This window comes from Zymoseptoria tritici, chromosome 12 (genome assembly GCF_000219625.1).
Source record: "Zymoseptoria tritici IPO323 chromosome 12, whole genome shotgun sequence".
In the NCBI taxonomy this organism is placed as follows: domain Eukaryota; kingdom Fungi; phylum Ascomycota; class Dothideomycetes; order Mycosphaerellales; family Mycosphaerellaceae; genus Zymoseptoria; species Zymoseptoria tritici.
Genome location: NC_018207.1, coordinates 862,150 through 876,717, shown reverse-complemented (window position 1 = coordinate 876,717; position 14,568 = coordinate 862,150). Strand labels below are relative to the sequence as shown.

The following is a 14,568-nucleotide window of genomic DNA, read 5'->3' as shown; positions in this document are numbered from 1 at the left end:
CATTAGGAAGATAAATACCAATGCTAAGTTGTGTATGTAGAATGTTCATCAGATACCGTCAAAATGTTTGGATCTACGTGCTTGTGACTTTGCGTTTCTGGGGAGAGAGCCATTGGCCAATGTCTTCTTCATTCGTGCAGTATGTTTGAATATGGCACAGAGCCGTGCATGTGTCCTTTCACCTTGCTCTTCTGGCAGCTCGTCCGGACTCCATCGTGCCCCAAGTATCCGTCCTCATGCGAGCCCTTTTATCTTCGGTCTCCGTGGACCATATCGGTAGACGCCCAGCGCGCCATGTGTCCTTGTCCTTGATGTCGAATTGCTGTATCTTCAACTTCATTGATGCCCAGCTGGCCTGACTCCGATCCACAATCGCATTCCATCTGTATGCAAAGAGCAGCGTGAGGCCAGTGACAAGTGCTGTGAAGGGAATAGCCGCTGCCCAGAAGACCCACTGCGAGCCGTCCATATTCCTCACATCGGTCGTGTTCATCCCGAAAAACGTGCTGACAAAGGACAGAGGCAGAAAGATAGTGGTAATGGTTGTGAAGGTCAAAATCGCTTTTCCGTGATCCGCTTCGAGCACCTCGACACTTTGCTTGACTTGCGAGCTGAGATCCGAGTTCTTATGCAACAGCCTGTCGACTTGGCTGGTCTGGAACACCAAATCAAAGTGGTGGTCAGAGAGTAGCTTGTGCTCGGATCGAAATTGTGATTTCCTGTCTTGCGTGGTGATGCGGAATGAGGAGGGTCGAATACATCTGGCGAAGTGGAAGTTTCCCTCGTCAGCCTTGGCCCTGCTCTCGGACAATGCGATGAGCTCCTGGCGGAATCGATTTAACCTTAGCAGAAGCTTTCTACTAGGTTTCTCATACGCTTGCAATTCCTTTTCGCGGGTAACTCGGTCAGCTGTGCTTATGTCTTGAATGTAAGATCACGGCGGCCGAGACATACCAATGTTTTGGACAGATCCTGGTGCATCTGGACGATGTTTCGGTCCTCTCCAGATATAGTTACCTTCGATGAGGCGTTGGCCAGTAGCCCAGCAGCGATAAGCGGCAGACCAACGCTGTTCACTTCCACGAGACTCAGCAGTCGGGCGTCCGCGTTGCACACAAGGCTGACATCGCGTCTTGCCTTATGCACAAGATCCAAGGCACGCTGGCATCCCTCTGTCGCTGTATCGATGGAACGCCTTGCGCTCTCCCTGGTACGCTTGTGTTGCTTGGCTGTCCAAGCTATGCGATACAAACGGTCATACCTCGATGCGGCAAAGGCACATTCGGCATGTGCAACCACAAACTGGCCAAAACTGGCGACCAAGGATGATGGGAGACTGAGGGCGAAGCCAGAAACACCTTCACTCGTGCTTGCAACTCCGCAGGCTATACCTTCGACTTGTTCTCGGAACTGGTACAAGAAGCCCAGGAAAGAGTTGGTGATGCCGAGAAGCTCAAGGGTGCGTCCGCGACCGTGCTCCGCGATGAGGAGCTCGACTTGCGAATCGGACGGACTAAGCCGCCAACTGAGGTGTGTGGAGCGAAGGTGGGCGATTAACTCGAACTTGGTGTGGAATATGCGTCCCAGGCAGCATTGGTGGCTGTCATCGACCCAAGAGTAAGCTATCATGTGTTCGTGGATGCGTCGCTTACACTCGTCCAAGGGGCGAACGGAGAACACCGAAAGCTCATTGTCGTGTAGCGCCTCGTCTGAATCGATGAGCATCTCAAGCGGTTCGTCAGTCTCGTCGTCTAGCACCATTCTTGTCGAGACTTACATGAAATACCGAGTGAAGCGAGCCCCATAACTTTAGGAGCACCGAATGCGGATGGCCTGCTTCAATATACTTGCCCACAATATTGGCGGTTTCATCGTATATCGCACCAATATGGAATGTCTGTGACAAGTCATCAGTGCTTGCAGAAGTCACGCATGTTGTCCACCTACCAGATCGTCCCTCTCGCATAGACCTTGCTCCACGAGACTGCGCCCGACGCGTAGCTTGAGTGCTTCATGCTCTGCCGCAAATGCGCTCCCGTCGCGGCGAGCAATTTCGTTGCTGTCCCGAAGGAAGGGGAAATCGCTTTCGAGGACTGAAAGGGTAAATTCGGGACAACGAACGAATGGCTTCCGAGACTTCACGTCGCGGACAAAGCTTAGGCCATCTAAAATGGTGTTTAGAGTCCGAGTTTGATCAATCGTTTCCTCTCGTGGAAGTCCTTCCTCTGGGTAGCCCTTGGCCGCCCACTTGAAGAATGGCGCCACGTTCGGGGCTCTCGCAAAACGAGGCCCTGTGGCAGTGGCCTGCTCGTGTTTACCGAGACCCTCGCGCGATCCTAAGATGTTTTGCAGGCTTCTGTGTTCGGGAAAACCTGGCCGGGGAGATGTCGTTTCATCGCCGGAAAGTCGATCGTTCCGAGCAGCGTGCCCCGGCGACAGCGAGGTCCGTTGATCGATGTCGGGAACAGTTTGCGGATTCACGATGCGCAACGACGTTGGCGATATTGAATGCAGGTATTCGAGTGTGTCAGGCGCAGGCTCTGATCCTGCCGTTGACACTCGTGGCTCGTGCTCATCGCCATCGCGGACGTCGTCGCGAGGCCGTGGTACTGATTTCCCCACGTTGCTGTAGGAATTGTCGCTTCCCCGGACCACCAAAGCGTCAGAGGGTTCGAAGGAGTGATTTGAAGCGCTCGCTGCAGGACCATCAGCATCGTGCGAGGGATCGGCCAAGACCCCGACTGCACCAGTGTCGTCAGCTGCGCCCATGGAGGTGAAATCATCCGCAGAGAACTCTTGTACGACGGGTCCAGCTTCCGCTGTATCGGATCCGGCGTCCGAAGACAATGGTTCTTGGTCTTGATCTGCATTGTACGGCTTCAGCCGTGAAAACACACTGGGTCCATTTTCCCGCATCAGAGGCAGTCTCGGTGCCGAAATGTCATAGACCTCCGGCATTGGATGCTTTGCATGGCCCGTTATTGTATTGTCTATAACTTTCGGAGGTCCCCGCAGTTCAACGTTTCCGAGTTCGAGTAGCTCATATATGCCTTGCTTGTCGCTGCGTTGAAAATGTTCATTGACCAAGCCTTCGAGCTCACGTTTGGCACTTACGGCGGGATGATGGCTTCGGTCCTCCAGTATGTCTCGTGGCTGCATAAGTAATACTTGTCGATCGTCGTACCACGGCGATGCCTTCAGTCCTTCACCGCGAGGCGATGCTATTCGGCCGTCGCTGCATACCCGTATTTGTACCACAGCATTCTTTTCACTTCGCATTCTGTCAATCCATGAGGAGGCATTCAGCTCTGTGTGGTCATTGAAGGTGAGGAAGTATGTGTTCACATCCACGCCTGGATAGTTTAGGCACTTCTGACGGACTTGTTCTCGAAAGTGCTGTCGACATGGTGAGTCCAAGGCAAGCAGTATCGATATGGTTACTCACAAAGTACGATGGGAGCGGGTCGATGATCATGTGGTATGTTCTTTGACGCGGGGTTGTAATCTCTGCCAGCAAAGGCTTGCTTCCGCTTGGAGAGATGCTAGTCGTGGTAAAAAGCTCGTGCATGTGATGCTCTGCGTCTCGGTCCGAGACGGTGAAAAGAACTTTGTTGCGGCCATGTCAGTCAGACCTGAAGCATCGTTCGTTGCAGGATGTGTACGTTTGCGAAATACCTTTGTTGCACAGTAATAACCACAAGTGCGAGACGCAAAGCTCTGGTACACCGGGAGGCGTTTTGCTCGCCGAACGGGCAGCTGCACTGGAGCTGGCGGGCGTGTTGTCGTCCGGGTATCCCGCTTGAAGCAGAGTGGTGGTAGGACTTTGCGAGGAGCTGAATGCCGTGGGGCGAATCTCATTGGAGAAGAAAGGGACGCTCATGAAAACCACCGCATTATCAGGGCGGTCTTTGGCTCTATGAGCCGTTTTCCCGCAATGGCGCCGAATAAATCCGGGCGGAAGTCTGCTCGTCCGTTGCTTCCAGCTGCATTCGGCATGTACCTCACGAAGAAGACCCGCAGCAAGAAGTCGGTCACTCGCATCGAGTCCTGGCTTAGAGTCGACCATGTCGATGAGAGGTTCCAATTGGAGTTCGTTTTGCTGGACGTGATACCAGCGCATTCCATTCCACTCGTTGGACGCTTCCATCAAATGCAGATCTACTTTGGCATCATCGTCCCCGGTTCGGTAGATCGCTGCTGATATTTGAAATTCTGTGACTTTGCCTGGACTTTTGCGTAAGAGCACAACATGTTCTGCTTGACCGTGCCGACCAGACGGCTGAGACAATGTAGCAGGTCCGAGTGATATGTCGAAGGACAGCCAGTCTCGATCGAGAGAGCGTGGTCGCGAGTATTCTCGATGTCGCGTCTGCCTTGTTTTGCGGTCATTTGCGTCCCAGAAGAGTTCGTCGTTCAGCCCGTTGCCAGGAGGCTCATTCTCGTCTGATTCATCGTCAGTGTCCGGCGAACCTCGATAGCGAGAGAATCGACGGCGGATGTTGCGCCTTGAAGGGGGGCGAGAATGCTCAGGAAGGGAATATTCCCTGATGAGAGAAAAACTAGAGGAACGGGATAAAGGTCGATAACTTTCGTGTCTAGCAAATGATGTTGGTCGAGGAGGATTGATAGGTAGGCTCCGTGATGGGCGGTCGTTCATAGGAGCTGGCTCCCGTGCGATTTCCGTCCATGAGTCCGAGTCTGACATCTGACGTTGTCGTGAGCGGTGTCGCGACATTGTCGACCAAGACCTCCGTCAATGCCTCGGATGAATAGAAGGGTAGACAGTAAATCTCGTCGGGGTTTGCTCGATTCACACAGACGGCTCCTCCAGCCTATCACCATGACGAAGCAAGGTGCCACATGGCTGCGGCTTCGCAAGCGAAGGAGCGGCATGATGCAAGCGAGATGGAGACTTCTTGCAAGCCGACTTTCATGAGGGAGTGCCGGTCGAAGTACCTCAGTACCTCAGCCTCTCCTTCGAGCGTCGATCCAAGCGTAAACAATACGACGGAAAGAAAGTACTCGTGCATCGTGCGAAAGTCTTGCTCGAGTCCGCCATGGCAAGACTATCCACTTGGGACGTGCGACCTCGCCATGAACGCCTCATGCAAAGGTGGCCTGGTCTTGTGCGACTATGCCTATTTGCGGAAACATCGATGTTGCAGACCCCGGGAGTGCTCGGGGTCTCCTGCGGACTTGTCCTGGGAAAAGCGTGAAATCAGCATTGGGCTGGTATGAATGAATGTGAGGTAGACAGAAGCGTGCTTTGCGGGGGATATTTAATGCTACATAATGTATGTAAAACGTTCATCAGATACCGTCGTAATGGTTGCATCAAAGCACGCCGCGGACCGCCCAGTGAAGGGCAAACCCGACAACGCATTCTCAGTGCTTGACTCTATTACTTGTGTCATCACTTGAACAGCTGCCATTCGCAGAGTAAAGAGCCTGGCTGCTTCGACACAGCAAAGGCGTGAATCCTGCAATCCACCCAGCAAGCCCGAAAAGAGAGTTGAACTCCTCGCATCGAGAATAAGCCCCATCGAGTTACCCATCTCAGCATGTGAGTGAAGAGGGTGAGCAATCGCATATCTGTTGACCGTGACAAAATGTTCTCACAACTGACCTTGAGTCCAACTTGTCTCCATACAAGATCCCATGACCTCCTCTCGCCCTTTGGCGACACCACAGCATGACCAGCTGGAAAGAAGCGCAGACTCATATCATCGTCTCCCTTTGCAGGGCGGTCACCCGAGAGCGACCGGTCTCCAGATCCGGCGCAGTCCGAATGACGAAGCTTCCGGGTGAGAGTGCGGACGGCACATGGGCAGATGAAGAGGATGGAGGCCGATGCAAAATGAGCCGCAAAATTGCTTCTGTGGCGGCGCGTTTCCGCAATCCTGACCGAAGGCAGGTGTTGTCCGGGGACTTTCTCCCAAAGCTGTATGTGATTGACAGAGTACGAGACTCGTCTGTGTGTGAGCTTTGATAGCGATTTTTCGAGCGAGAAGTTGGTGAAGGAAGGTTGTCGGAGGGAATTTGAAGAGAATTGAAGAAGCAGGTGCGGATGCGGGCCGTCGGGGTCTGTGCTCAAAGTGCAGCCTGATGGATGCCTTGAATTGGACTTCATCAATATCGAACGACGATCGAGAAAAGACATACAGCAACGACATCGACTGCAGACACACTCTGCAAGCAAGGCCGCTTGATTCGACAATCCTCTACCCGTTGGAGAATTCGAAGAGCCGCGAATCCCGCACATCCGAAGAACTCGAGCAATCTGACACCCGAGAGCGCGTTCCGAAAGCTCCAAGCGCGTGAATCGCACAGGTGAATGGAGACGTGCAACGAGTGAATTGACGAAGTTCACGCTCGTCATACTTGAGGACTGATCCCTTCTCTTCATCAACGACTGCAGTAAGTTCCTCTCACCAACATTGCGCACCAATTGCGCCAGATCATCACCATGGCATACCCAAACCGCCAGATTGGTCCAGGTCCTTACAAGATTCCCAGCACCGGCCGAAAGATCACTCTCCTCTCGCCGAGCAGCAATTCCGATCCGATGGCTTTCTCGAGCGCCAACAGCGCGGCAAACCCTACCCAGGGCGACCTCAAAGGCGACGTCGAGGTTGCGAACCCTCCCACCGACAGCGTTTCTGCCCTGCGCTTCAGCCCTGCCGCTGACTACCTATCCGTATCGAGTTGGGACAACAATGTGAGGATATACGAGGTCAAAGAGAATGGAACGACGGAAGGAAAGGCAATGTTCAGTCATGAGGGCCCCGCGTTGAACACATGTTGGAGTGGGGTAAGAATGGCACTCAGAAGATATCATCTAGGAGCGCGTGGCTAACGGTTGTTGCAGGACGGTACAAAAGTCTTCGGAGTTGGCGCGGACAAAGCTGCGCGAATGCTTGATCTCGGAGGCGACATCACGAAACCTACACAAGTCGCTGCGCATGACGAGCCAATTCGCTGCGTAGAGTCCTTTCAGGCCAACGGCACTCCCATGCTGGTGACAGGCAGCTGGGACAAGACGGTGAAGTACTGGGACTTGCGACAACAAACGCCCGTCGCCTCATTGGACGTCAAGGAGCGCGTCTACACCATGGATGTCCGTAACGACCAGATGCTCGTGGTCGGCACGGCAGAACGATGGATTCACGTGATCGACCTCAAGAACCCCACAACCTTCTTCAAATCAATGCAATCACCTCTCAAATGGCAGACCCGAGTTGTCAGCACTTTCGCTGACGGTACCGGCTTCGCCGTCGGCAGCATAGAAGGCCGCTGCGCGATTCAATACATCGAAGACAAGGATGCGGGCAGCAACTTCAGCTTCAAGTGCCATCGACAAACACCACCGAACGACCGCACCATCAGCAACGTCTTCGCCGTCAACGCCATCAGCTTCCATCCCCAACACGGCACTTTCAGCACCGCGGGATCTGACGGCACGTTCCACTTCTGGGACAAGGACGCAAAGCACAGGCTGAAGGGCTATCCTGAGGTTGGTGGCACCATCAGCGCAACGGCGTTCAATCGCACTGGCAGCATCTTCGCCTACGCGGTCAGCTACGACTGGAGCAAGGGCTACCAGTTCAACACCCAGCAGACACCCAACAAGATCATGCTTCATCCGATTGTGGGGGATGAGTGCAAGCCTCGCCCGAAGACAACGAAGCGGTAGAGGCACATGAAATCTTGTAAGCAAGATGGAGAGAGCGCGGAGGCTGCCACGACGCAGCAACCACGACGGCACAAAACGGAAACTGCTCTCAAAGAAGGACCGATGTGGTTGGTTCATCGAAGCTGCCTTCAGGCAGCATAAGCGAGGCGTTTAGGGAAATACCAGTCGGTCGCACGAGATCGAGGGTCTTTGAGTGGAAAAGCGGGCACCCGAGAGAATGGACGAACGGAGCTGCAGCGAAGCTCGGATACGTTTGAGCAGTGAGAGACTTGATTAGAATGGTCGAGAAATGACACTCTGCCACCTTCACATGATACCAAGGTAGTTTTACTATGACATGCATCTTCCACGGTCTTGTCCCATCCCCAGTCGCTTCAGCCGTTGTCGTTCTCGCCTGCTTGCCCAATGGTGAGCAAACTCGCCGGGACGTTTGGACTAGAGATGGCGAGCAAAATCATAGGGTTGTCGGGAAGAGTCCCATCTTCGCTCGGATGGCCTGTTCTCGGTACCATATCGGCAGTGGTCCGAGGCTTTAACGACACCCCAAAGAACTACACCTCTTCCTTCATCGCGCGAATTCCAGCGTCTGACTCCTGCCAGCCTCCTTCATGCCCCCTTAGAGCTACGCGAGCACTTTCGAAGTACCTCAGTCTCTCCCTCTCATGCCGCACAAGCGACCGACACACACTCGCGCTCAGCGCTTGAAAGCGGACCCCACCTTGATTCACCCACACCGTCCTGCGGCCGGAGTTATCTCTCTCCCGAGCAGCAACCTCTTCGAGCCGCTCCTGCTCCGCTCGCAGGAAGGTTGAGTACTCTCCAGACCTTCGCGGCGCATAAGCCGGCTCGTACGAAGAATGGCGGGCTCAAGCGTGCCGCGCATCTGGCGATACAGGCGGTCGAAGTGGTTGGTGAAGACTCGGCTGTGGATGAGGGTGCGGAGTTCTGGTGGTAAGCTGCTGAAGTCGAACGAGGACATCTTTAGAGTTCGGTGCGTGGTTGTAGATGGGCGACGCTCTCCGTAGTGTTCAAGCCGGAAGTTGTGCAGCGCGCTGTCTCTTTAGTAGCAAGGTCGACTTCTATCTCGTTGTTTGCTACTCCCTTAGCAAATAAGCCCAGAAGACCACAAAGAGACCGCAAGAAGCCTCAAGAACATGCCGTATGTCGACATCGGATGGAGCTCGCGTCGCGAGAGGAGGAGCATGTTCTGCGTCCGAATTAAGGCTTCGAACGACAACTGATATGTAGAGCTTCAGCCCTGTCGCGAATATACCTCCATCGCGACGGCTGGGTCCAGCTATGCGAGCTATGCGTGCAAGACCCAATCACTCACAAGATGAGTGCCAGTGGATGCGATTCCTGATACACGGACGTTTGTACCACATGAGTTCTCCAAGGTGTGGGCGAACGGTACAAATCCCGCTGATCCGCAATATGAGCACGAACACGACCGAGTTCAGTGGCGGTGATGGACGAACTCCTCCCCATCCCCATGTCCATCCACATCGTCCAGACGGTGTGAAGCATGGCCAACTTGTCGTCTCTAGCTTCGACCGAGCGGTCCCATGTACCGCTCTTGTTTCCTCTCAACGGCACATACCCACTCTCGATATACCTCAGCCTCTCCCGTTCGACCCTTATTAGTGACCACAACGAGCCAACGGCAACCTCTTCCCCACGCTTGGACTTAAAATGGATGATAGACACTGTGCAGTAAGTCCGGCGAGGCAAGACTGTTCAACTCCTCAATGTAGCTCTGCTGGCATTCCAGGAATTGGGCATACTCTCCTCGCCCTTCCTGGCGCGTGAGCCGCGATACACGAAGTATAGCAGGCTCCGTGATCGATCCCGCAAGATAATCCTCGTAGAACGTGTTCAAATGGTCCTCGAAAACGTCGTAGTAGATCTGGACCCGGATCTCTGGTGGCAGGCCGGTGAGATTGAACGGAGGAATCGAAAGCGCAGCATTGTCCGGGACCGTGGGCGTCGAAGCTGTGCATTGTCGTCTTCGTCTGCGAAACAGTCTGAATAACCGGGCGGAGACATTAGAGCACCAGGCGCGAGATGACCGAAGAAATCGAGATGAAGCACGCCGTGGGCCCGTTGTTCTCGGGGTCTTGAAAGAGCTCGCCATTTGGCATGACTGACAGAGCCGCTGAGTTCGGTCATTGACAAGACTGCGTTGCTTCAGTCAGTATCTGTTCGAGTCGTCAGAGTCGGATAGGAATAAAGGAGAATATTGCGAAGCGAGGCCTTGCTTCATCGTGTCCGCGTGCACTCCTTGCTTTGGCGCAAAATGTCATGAGCGTGAAAAGACGTCCTCAAAGATCAGTCACCGACCACTACCGTTCATCGTGCGCTGGGACCTGGTGCAGAACAATGATGCGAAGTTTGGATCCACAGCATACCGGCGTGCAGAAATCCTTGCATGCGATCATGGCCAGTAGATGCTCGTAGGAGAACCTCTTGGTCATACCAGTACTTGCTCGGTGCATGCTCCCATGAGTAACGAGCACGGATGTGCAATTGTACCGTAACTCGACGGCTTCGTCGTTTCCCTCTTCTTTCTTGATATTCGATCTGTAAAATGCTGTAGTTACAAGTTCCGAAGTCGAGTCAAATGCACCAGCTCCCGCTCGCTCCCAAGTTCATGCAATGCCATTCGTCAAGTCCAACATTCCTCCATGCAAGGTTCCATCCATCACGACTAGCAAGCCGCTACCCAGGAGCCAAAGCAGCCAGCGCCACCATCCGCCTAGGAACCAGGAATCGACTGTCCGCACCCTTCTAAGGAGCAGGCTCATCCGCTGGCGGCGCAGCAGCAGCATCTTCCTTCGCCTCCTCAAAGACTTCATCTTCATCGGACGCGGCATTGCTGGGATTCTCATCTCCGCCAGCCTCATCAGCGGCCGCAGGCTCCTCTTCTTCCTCCGTCGGAACAGGCGGCAACTCCTTGTCAACCGCCAGGACAGGAGCTGGATCCGCACTCTCAGCTCCTTCAGCCTCCTTCTCCTTTTCCGCAGCGGCCGCCGCAGCCGCAGCGGCCTCCTTCTCCGCCATTTCCCTCAATCTCTGCTGTTGACGTTCCCAGATTTCCTTCCGCGTGCGATCCTCCCTCGACTTCCTCTGCCGTTCCACTTCCTCGACGCCGCCAGATTTCTTGAGTTTGCCCTCCTCCACGAAATTGCCCAGCTCCTTTTGGAATTCACCTTCACGTCGAGTCTCGAGTTCTCGCTGGCGCAGACGTTCGGCCCGTTCGATCGCTTCGAGGCGGGACTCGTGATTAGGTTGGAGAGCGCGGACTTCGCCGAGGACGCTGTCTTTTGCTTTCGCGGGATCGGCGGTTGGAATGGGCACGAGCGTGCGTGAGGTGGAGCGCACGCCGGTTGGGACGGCGCCGCCGTTCGCAGTCGGAGAGGCGAGGTTCTGCTGTTTGGTGGCTTGCTCCACGAGCGCGAAGGTTTGCGCGGCTTTCTCGAGGTCGTCTTCCAAGTCCGCGGCGAGCTCCTCCTGCATGGTGAGCAGATCGCGATCGTCGCAGACGACTTGCAATTCTTTCTCCCATATCTTCGTCCAGACTGGCTTCTCTTTGCGGAGGAATTCTTGTAGTTTCTTGAGATCCGAAGTGGCAATGCTAATGTCGCGGCTGACCTCTTCGAGTTGGCGGGGAAGAGGGCGGACGCCGCGAGTGACGACATCTTTACGGAGGTCTTCGACGAGATCCTGGAGGTCGTCGACGCGGTTGACGATGCTTTCGCTGTCGTCCGAAAGGGATTTCTTGCCATTGTTGACGTAGGCACGACCGGTGTTGTTGTCCATCTCTGGGATTGCAGAGACGACTGCGGCCTGTTTGACCGTGGCAGCCTTGGTGCGAAGAGTGGTCATGGATGCTTGCATGTCGGACACGAAGGAGGTATACGTTTGTCGCACCACAGCGAGGTCTCGCCGTAGTGACTGCACTTCCTTGAGCTGGCCCATGTCTTTGCTTGCCGTCGCAGAGCCAGCTGGGATCGCAGCGACGGGAGCCGGCGCAGCTGCAATGACTGCCAGCTCTTTTGCCGTGTCTTGCTGCCTGTCGGAGACTCTTTGGATAGTGACCTGTTGATCGTCCATGCTGGTTTTGATGCCCTCCACAATGCGTCTGAGCCCACCAATGCCGTCGTCGAAATGCCGTTTGACCTCGTCCAACACTTCAACATTCAAGACCAATACAGATCGATCCTTGATGTCGTTCAAGTCTTCCAATTCGTGCCTTACACCAGACACTGGGTCTTGTATGTAAATTTCCGGCAAGTCGACACCGTTGTTGTGCGTGTTCCATGCGAACTTCTCGATAAAGGCAAGCTGTAATCTGGGTATCGTGAGATCGCCGCCGTCGGGCAACACAAACTTTTTGATCTTGCTCTTGTACTGCAAGAATAGTGTAAGCTCCTTGCCAGCCTGAGGCGATCCTTCGGGAATAAATTGCGATGCTGGAGGGGTATATTGGCGTCCCTGTCGTGTTGAGTGCCTTGACAGCTTGACAGTAGACGTCCTTTCAAGCTCTGTGGGTGTCGCAACCGGGACGAATGGCTCGTCCATAGGTCCATTCACAGTGGCGCTGAACGATTCCTCTGCCTGCGGAAAGAAAGTGTCCGCGAGCTTATCCTCCGGCGTCTTTACCAGTGGACTAGCCGGTAGCTCCTGCACCGTAGACGATTTACCTGGCGCAGGCAGATCATCTTCTTGGTGCGAACTCGACTCCTCTGATATCCGCCTATCGATGTCTCTGTTCGGCGAAGCCTCATTCCCTGTCTTCTGGTTGCGTGACCTGGCCCGATCGTGGATGGCGCTTCCACGGGATCTTACAGCATTCAAAGACTCGCGAGCATCACGACCTCTATTCGGGATGGGCGAGTTCTGTGAAGGTGGTATTGCAGGCATCCCGGGCATCGCCGCTCCAAGATGCTTCTGTATTTGGTATGCAGAGAATCGCCTCGAAGCTCTTCGTTCCAAGTCTCCTCCTCGTTGCAGTGCAGTCAGTGCATCATTCGCTTTCTGTGGTTGTTTTCTGGGTGGAATTTCTGCTCGTTCTTGTTCATAGCTCTCGCTCGTTGGCATCGTTTCGTTCTCGGGGTAGGGTGCAATAACAGGCATGTTCTGCATGCTCGTGCTGGAGATGGACGATCCAGAGTCGTTGCTGATGACATCCTGTCGTGGATGACCGTTGCTGACGCTGTTCTGAGGGCTGACTGCGTGTCTCTTCGGCGAGCCCTTGTTCACTGCAGCACTGGTCGTCCTGGGAGGCAGATCTGCAGCGCTGATGTCTCCACTGCCCTGTCTCTGCGCAAACGACCGATTGCTGGGATGTCGAGATGGCACATCCTCCAGCTGCTCTGTCAAATTTGATGCAACGCTGCTGGCCGAAGAAGCCTGCCGGGGCTGACGATTCGCTTCAGCACCATCTCGATTGCTTCGCTGTCGTAATCTTTGTTGCTTCTTCTTCAACCCATGCAGCAGATTTATAATGATGTCCCTTATCCTCGGCAAGTACTTTTCCAAGCTCTGTTGATTTGCTTCCTGGCTCAACGTCTCTTCCAATATAGTCCGTAGCATGTCCGGAACCGGTCCCAAGTCTGATGTGTCCACTCCTATCGCATTAAACGCCCTGCAAGCGATATTGAACTCATATCCCAGCCGTACGTAGACATCGGAGACCTCGCCTTCGGTTGCGCGTGCTGTTGACCACATCGTGAGGGTTTCCAGGAGCTGCTTCGTAGCGACCAGGAGATGTGTGACGGACTTTTCGATGGTCGAGAGCTGTTGTTGCGGCTGGTCGAATGATATTAGCTGAGCCATGATAGAACACTTCCACTTCCTCATCATGGACGCACGTTCTGTCGCGACCTCCCACTTCCGGAGCGGCCTGATCCTCCACTCCCTCTTTGTATAGACCCATCTTCGGCCGGCGCGGCCATGGACGCGACGGGTTGCTGCGTGCCGTTCATATTGTCGGAGGTCACCGCGGTGTTGAAGCGCTGCGGGCAAAAAAGACGGTCGAGTCAAGACGAAGTCCAGTGCAGGCTGTGGACGGACGTCAGTGCGCCTGGACCTTGAGCTTCTTGGGTTTTCCGTTTGAAGTTAGGGAGGTGTTGTAACGTTCAAGCGGCTTTACCCGTAGCTGTCGGAAACAAGGCGAAACGATGGATCGAAGGGCGAAACCTGTTCAGAAAGGGCGTGGTGAGAACGCAACAGAACGACCTTCAAGCTGATACTCCAGCACCTAGGCGAGCTGCTTACTACGCTGTATGGCGCGTGTTGCACGGGCGCGGGACTTGTGATTAGTGTAAAATATGCGGAAGTAGGAGATCACGCACACCGGGCATAGACGCCTGTCAAGCTGTTATACGGGACGAGAATAAACCTCGCGGCCATCGTTGTCCGCTTCTACCTCAGCCTACCCGGATTGAATACTCGTCGAAATCGATGTTACGGAGCAGAGGCAACTCGGAGCTCCAGACGAACGCTGTGAGAATCGTATGGTGGCTCTTCGAATACTGATCCCAGCGTTCCCATATTTTGTCGACTGCCATTCGAAATGGAAGGGTTTCAAGCTGTGAAGGTTCTCGCTACTTGAAGCTAAAGAAGCCGCTAATAACTGCTCCATGCTCTCGCTCGAACCTCTCGATTGAACACCAACGCTTCTACGACATCACCCCATTTTCTCTCACAACTCGCCCTCCCATTACGTGGCCTTCATCCACGCTCTCTGCTTCTCTCCAGCCTTTTGTTCTTCAGCGTCGCACGTGTTTTCCCCTTCGAACGCGCGGAAGACCGCACGAGACCTCGACCGGCTCTACCCACACACGTCGGGCGCCGTCCGATCAAGGTCCACC

The 14,568-nt window shown here is 54.4% G+C and overlaps 3 protein-coding genes across 3 annotated transcripts; 1 reads left to right on the top strand and 2 right to left on the bottom strand.

Annotated features, from left to right (window-relative positions):
- Nucleotides 1-178: 178 nt before the first annotated feature.
- Nucleotides 179-5,030, bottom strand: MYCGRDRAFT_97089 (uncharacterized protein; the record flags this gene model as incomplete). The annotated part of the gene is made up of 12 exons (XM_003847913.1): nucleotides 179-823; nucleotides 955-981; nucleotides 1,117-1,207; nucleotides 1,262-1,622; nucleotides 1,778-1,833; nucleotides 1,948-2,093; nucleotides 2,152-2,964; nucleotides 3,115-3,396; nucleotides 3,446-3,530; nucleotides 3,676-3,833; nucleotides 4,001-4,505; nucleotides 4,840-5,030. 12 exons carry the CDS (start codon nucleotides 5,028-5,030, stop codon nucleotides 179-181), a joined length of 3,360 nt encoding a protein of 1,119 aa, XP_003847961.1.
- Nucleotides 5,031-6,265: 1,235 nt separating this feature from the next.
- Nucleotides 6,266-7,693, top strand: MYCGRDRAFT_111499 (uncharacterized protein; the record flags this gene model as incomplete). Its single annotated transcript, XM_003848079.1, has 3 exons — nucleotides 6,266-6,417; nucleotides 6,517-6,811; nucleotides 6,869-7,693. The coding sequence occupies 2 exons, from the start codon at nucleotides 6,566-6,568 to the stop codon at nucleotides 7,691-7,693; spliced, it is 1,071 nt and encodes a 356-aa protein (XP_003848127.1).
- Nucleotides 7,694-10,480: 2,787 nt separating this feature from the next.
- Nucleotides 10,481-14,107, bottom strand: MYCGRDRAFT_111498 (uncharacterized protein; the record flags this gene model as incomplete). The annotated part of the gene is made up of 4 exons (XM_003847912.1): nucleotides 10,481-13,504; nucleotides 13,567-13,710; nucleotides 13,973-14,006; nucleotides 14,082-14,107. The coding sequence occupies 4 exons, from the start codon at nucleotides 14,105-14,107 to the stop codon at nucleotides 10,481-10,483; spliced, it is 3,228 nt and encodes a 1,075-aa protein (XP_003847960.1).
- Nucleotides 14,108-14,568: the final 461 nt, after the last annotated feature.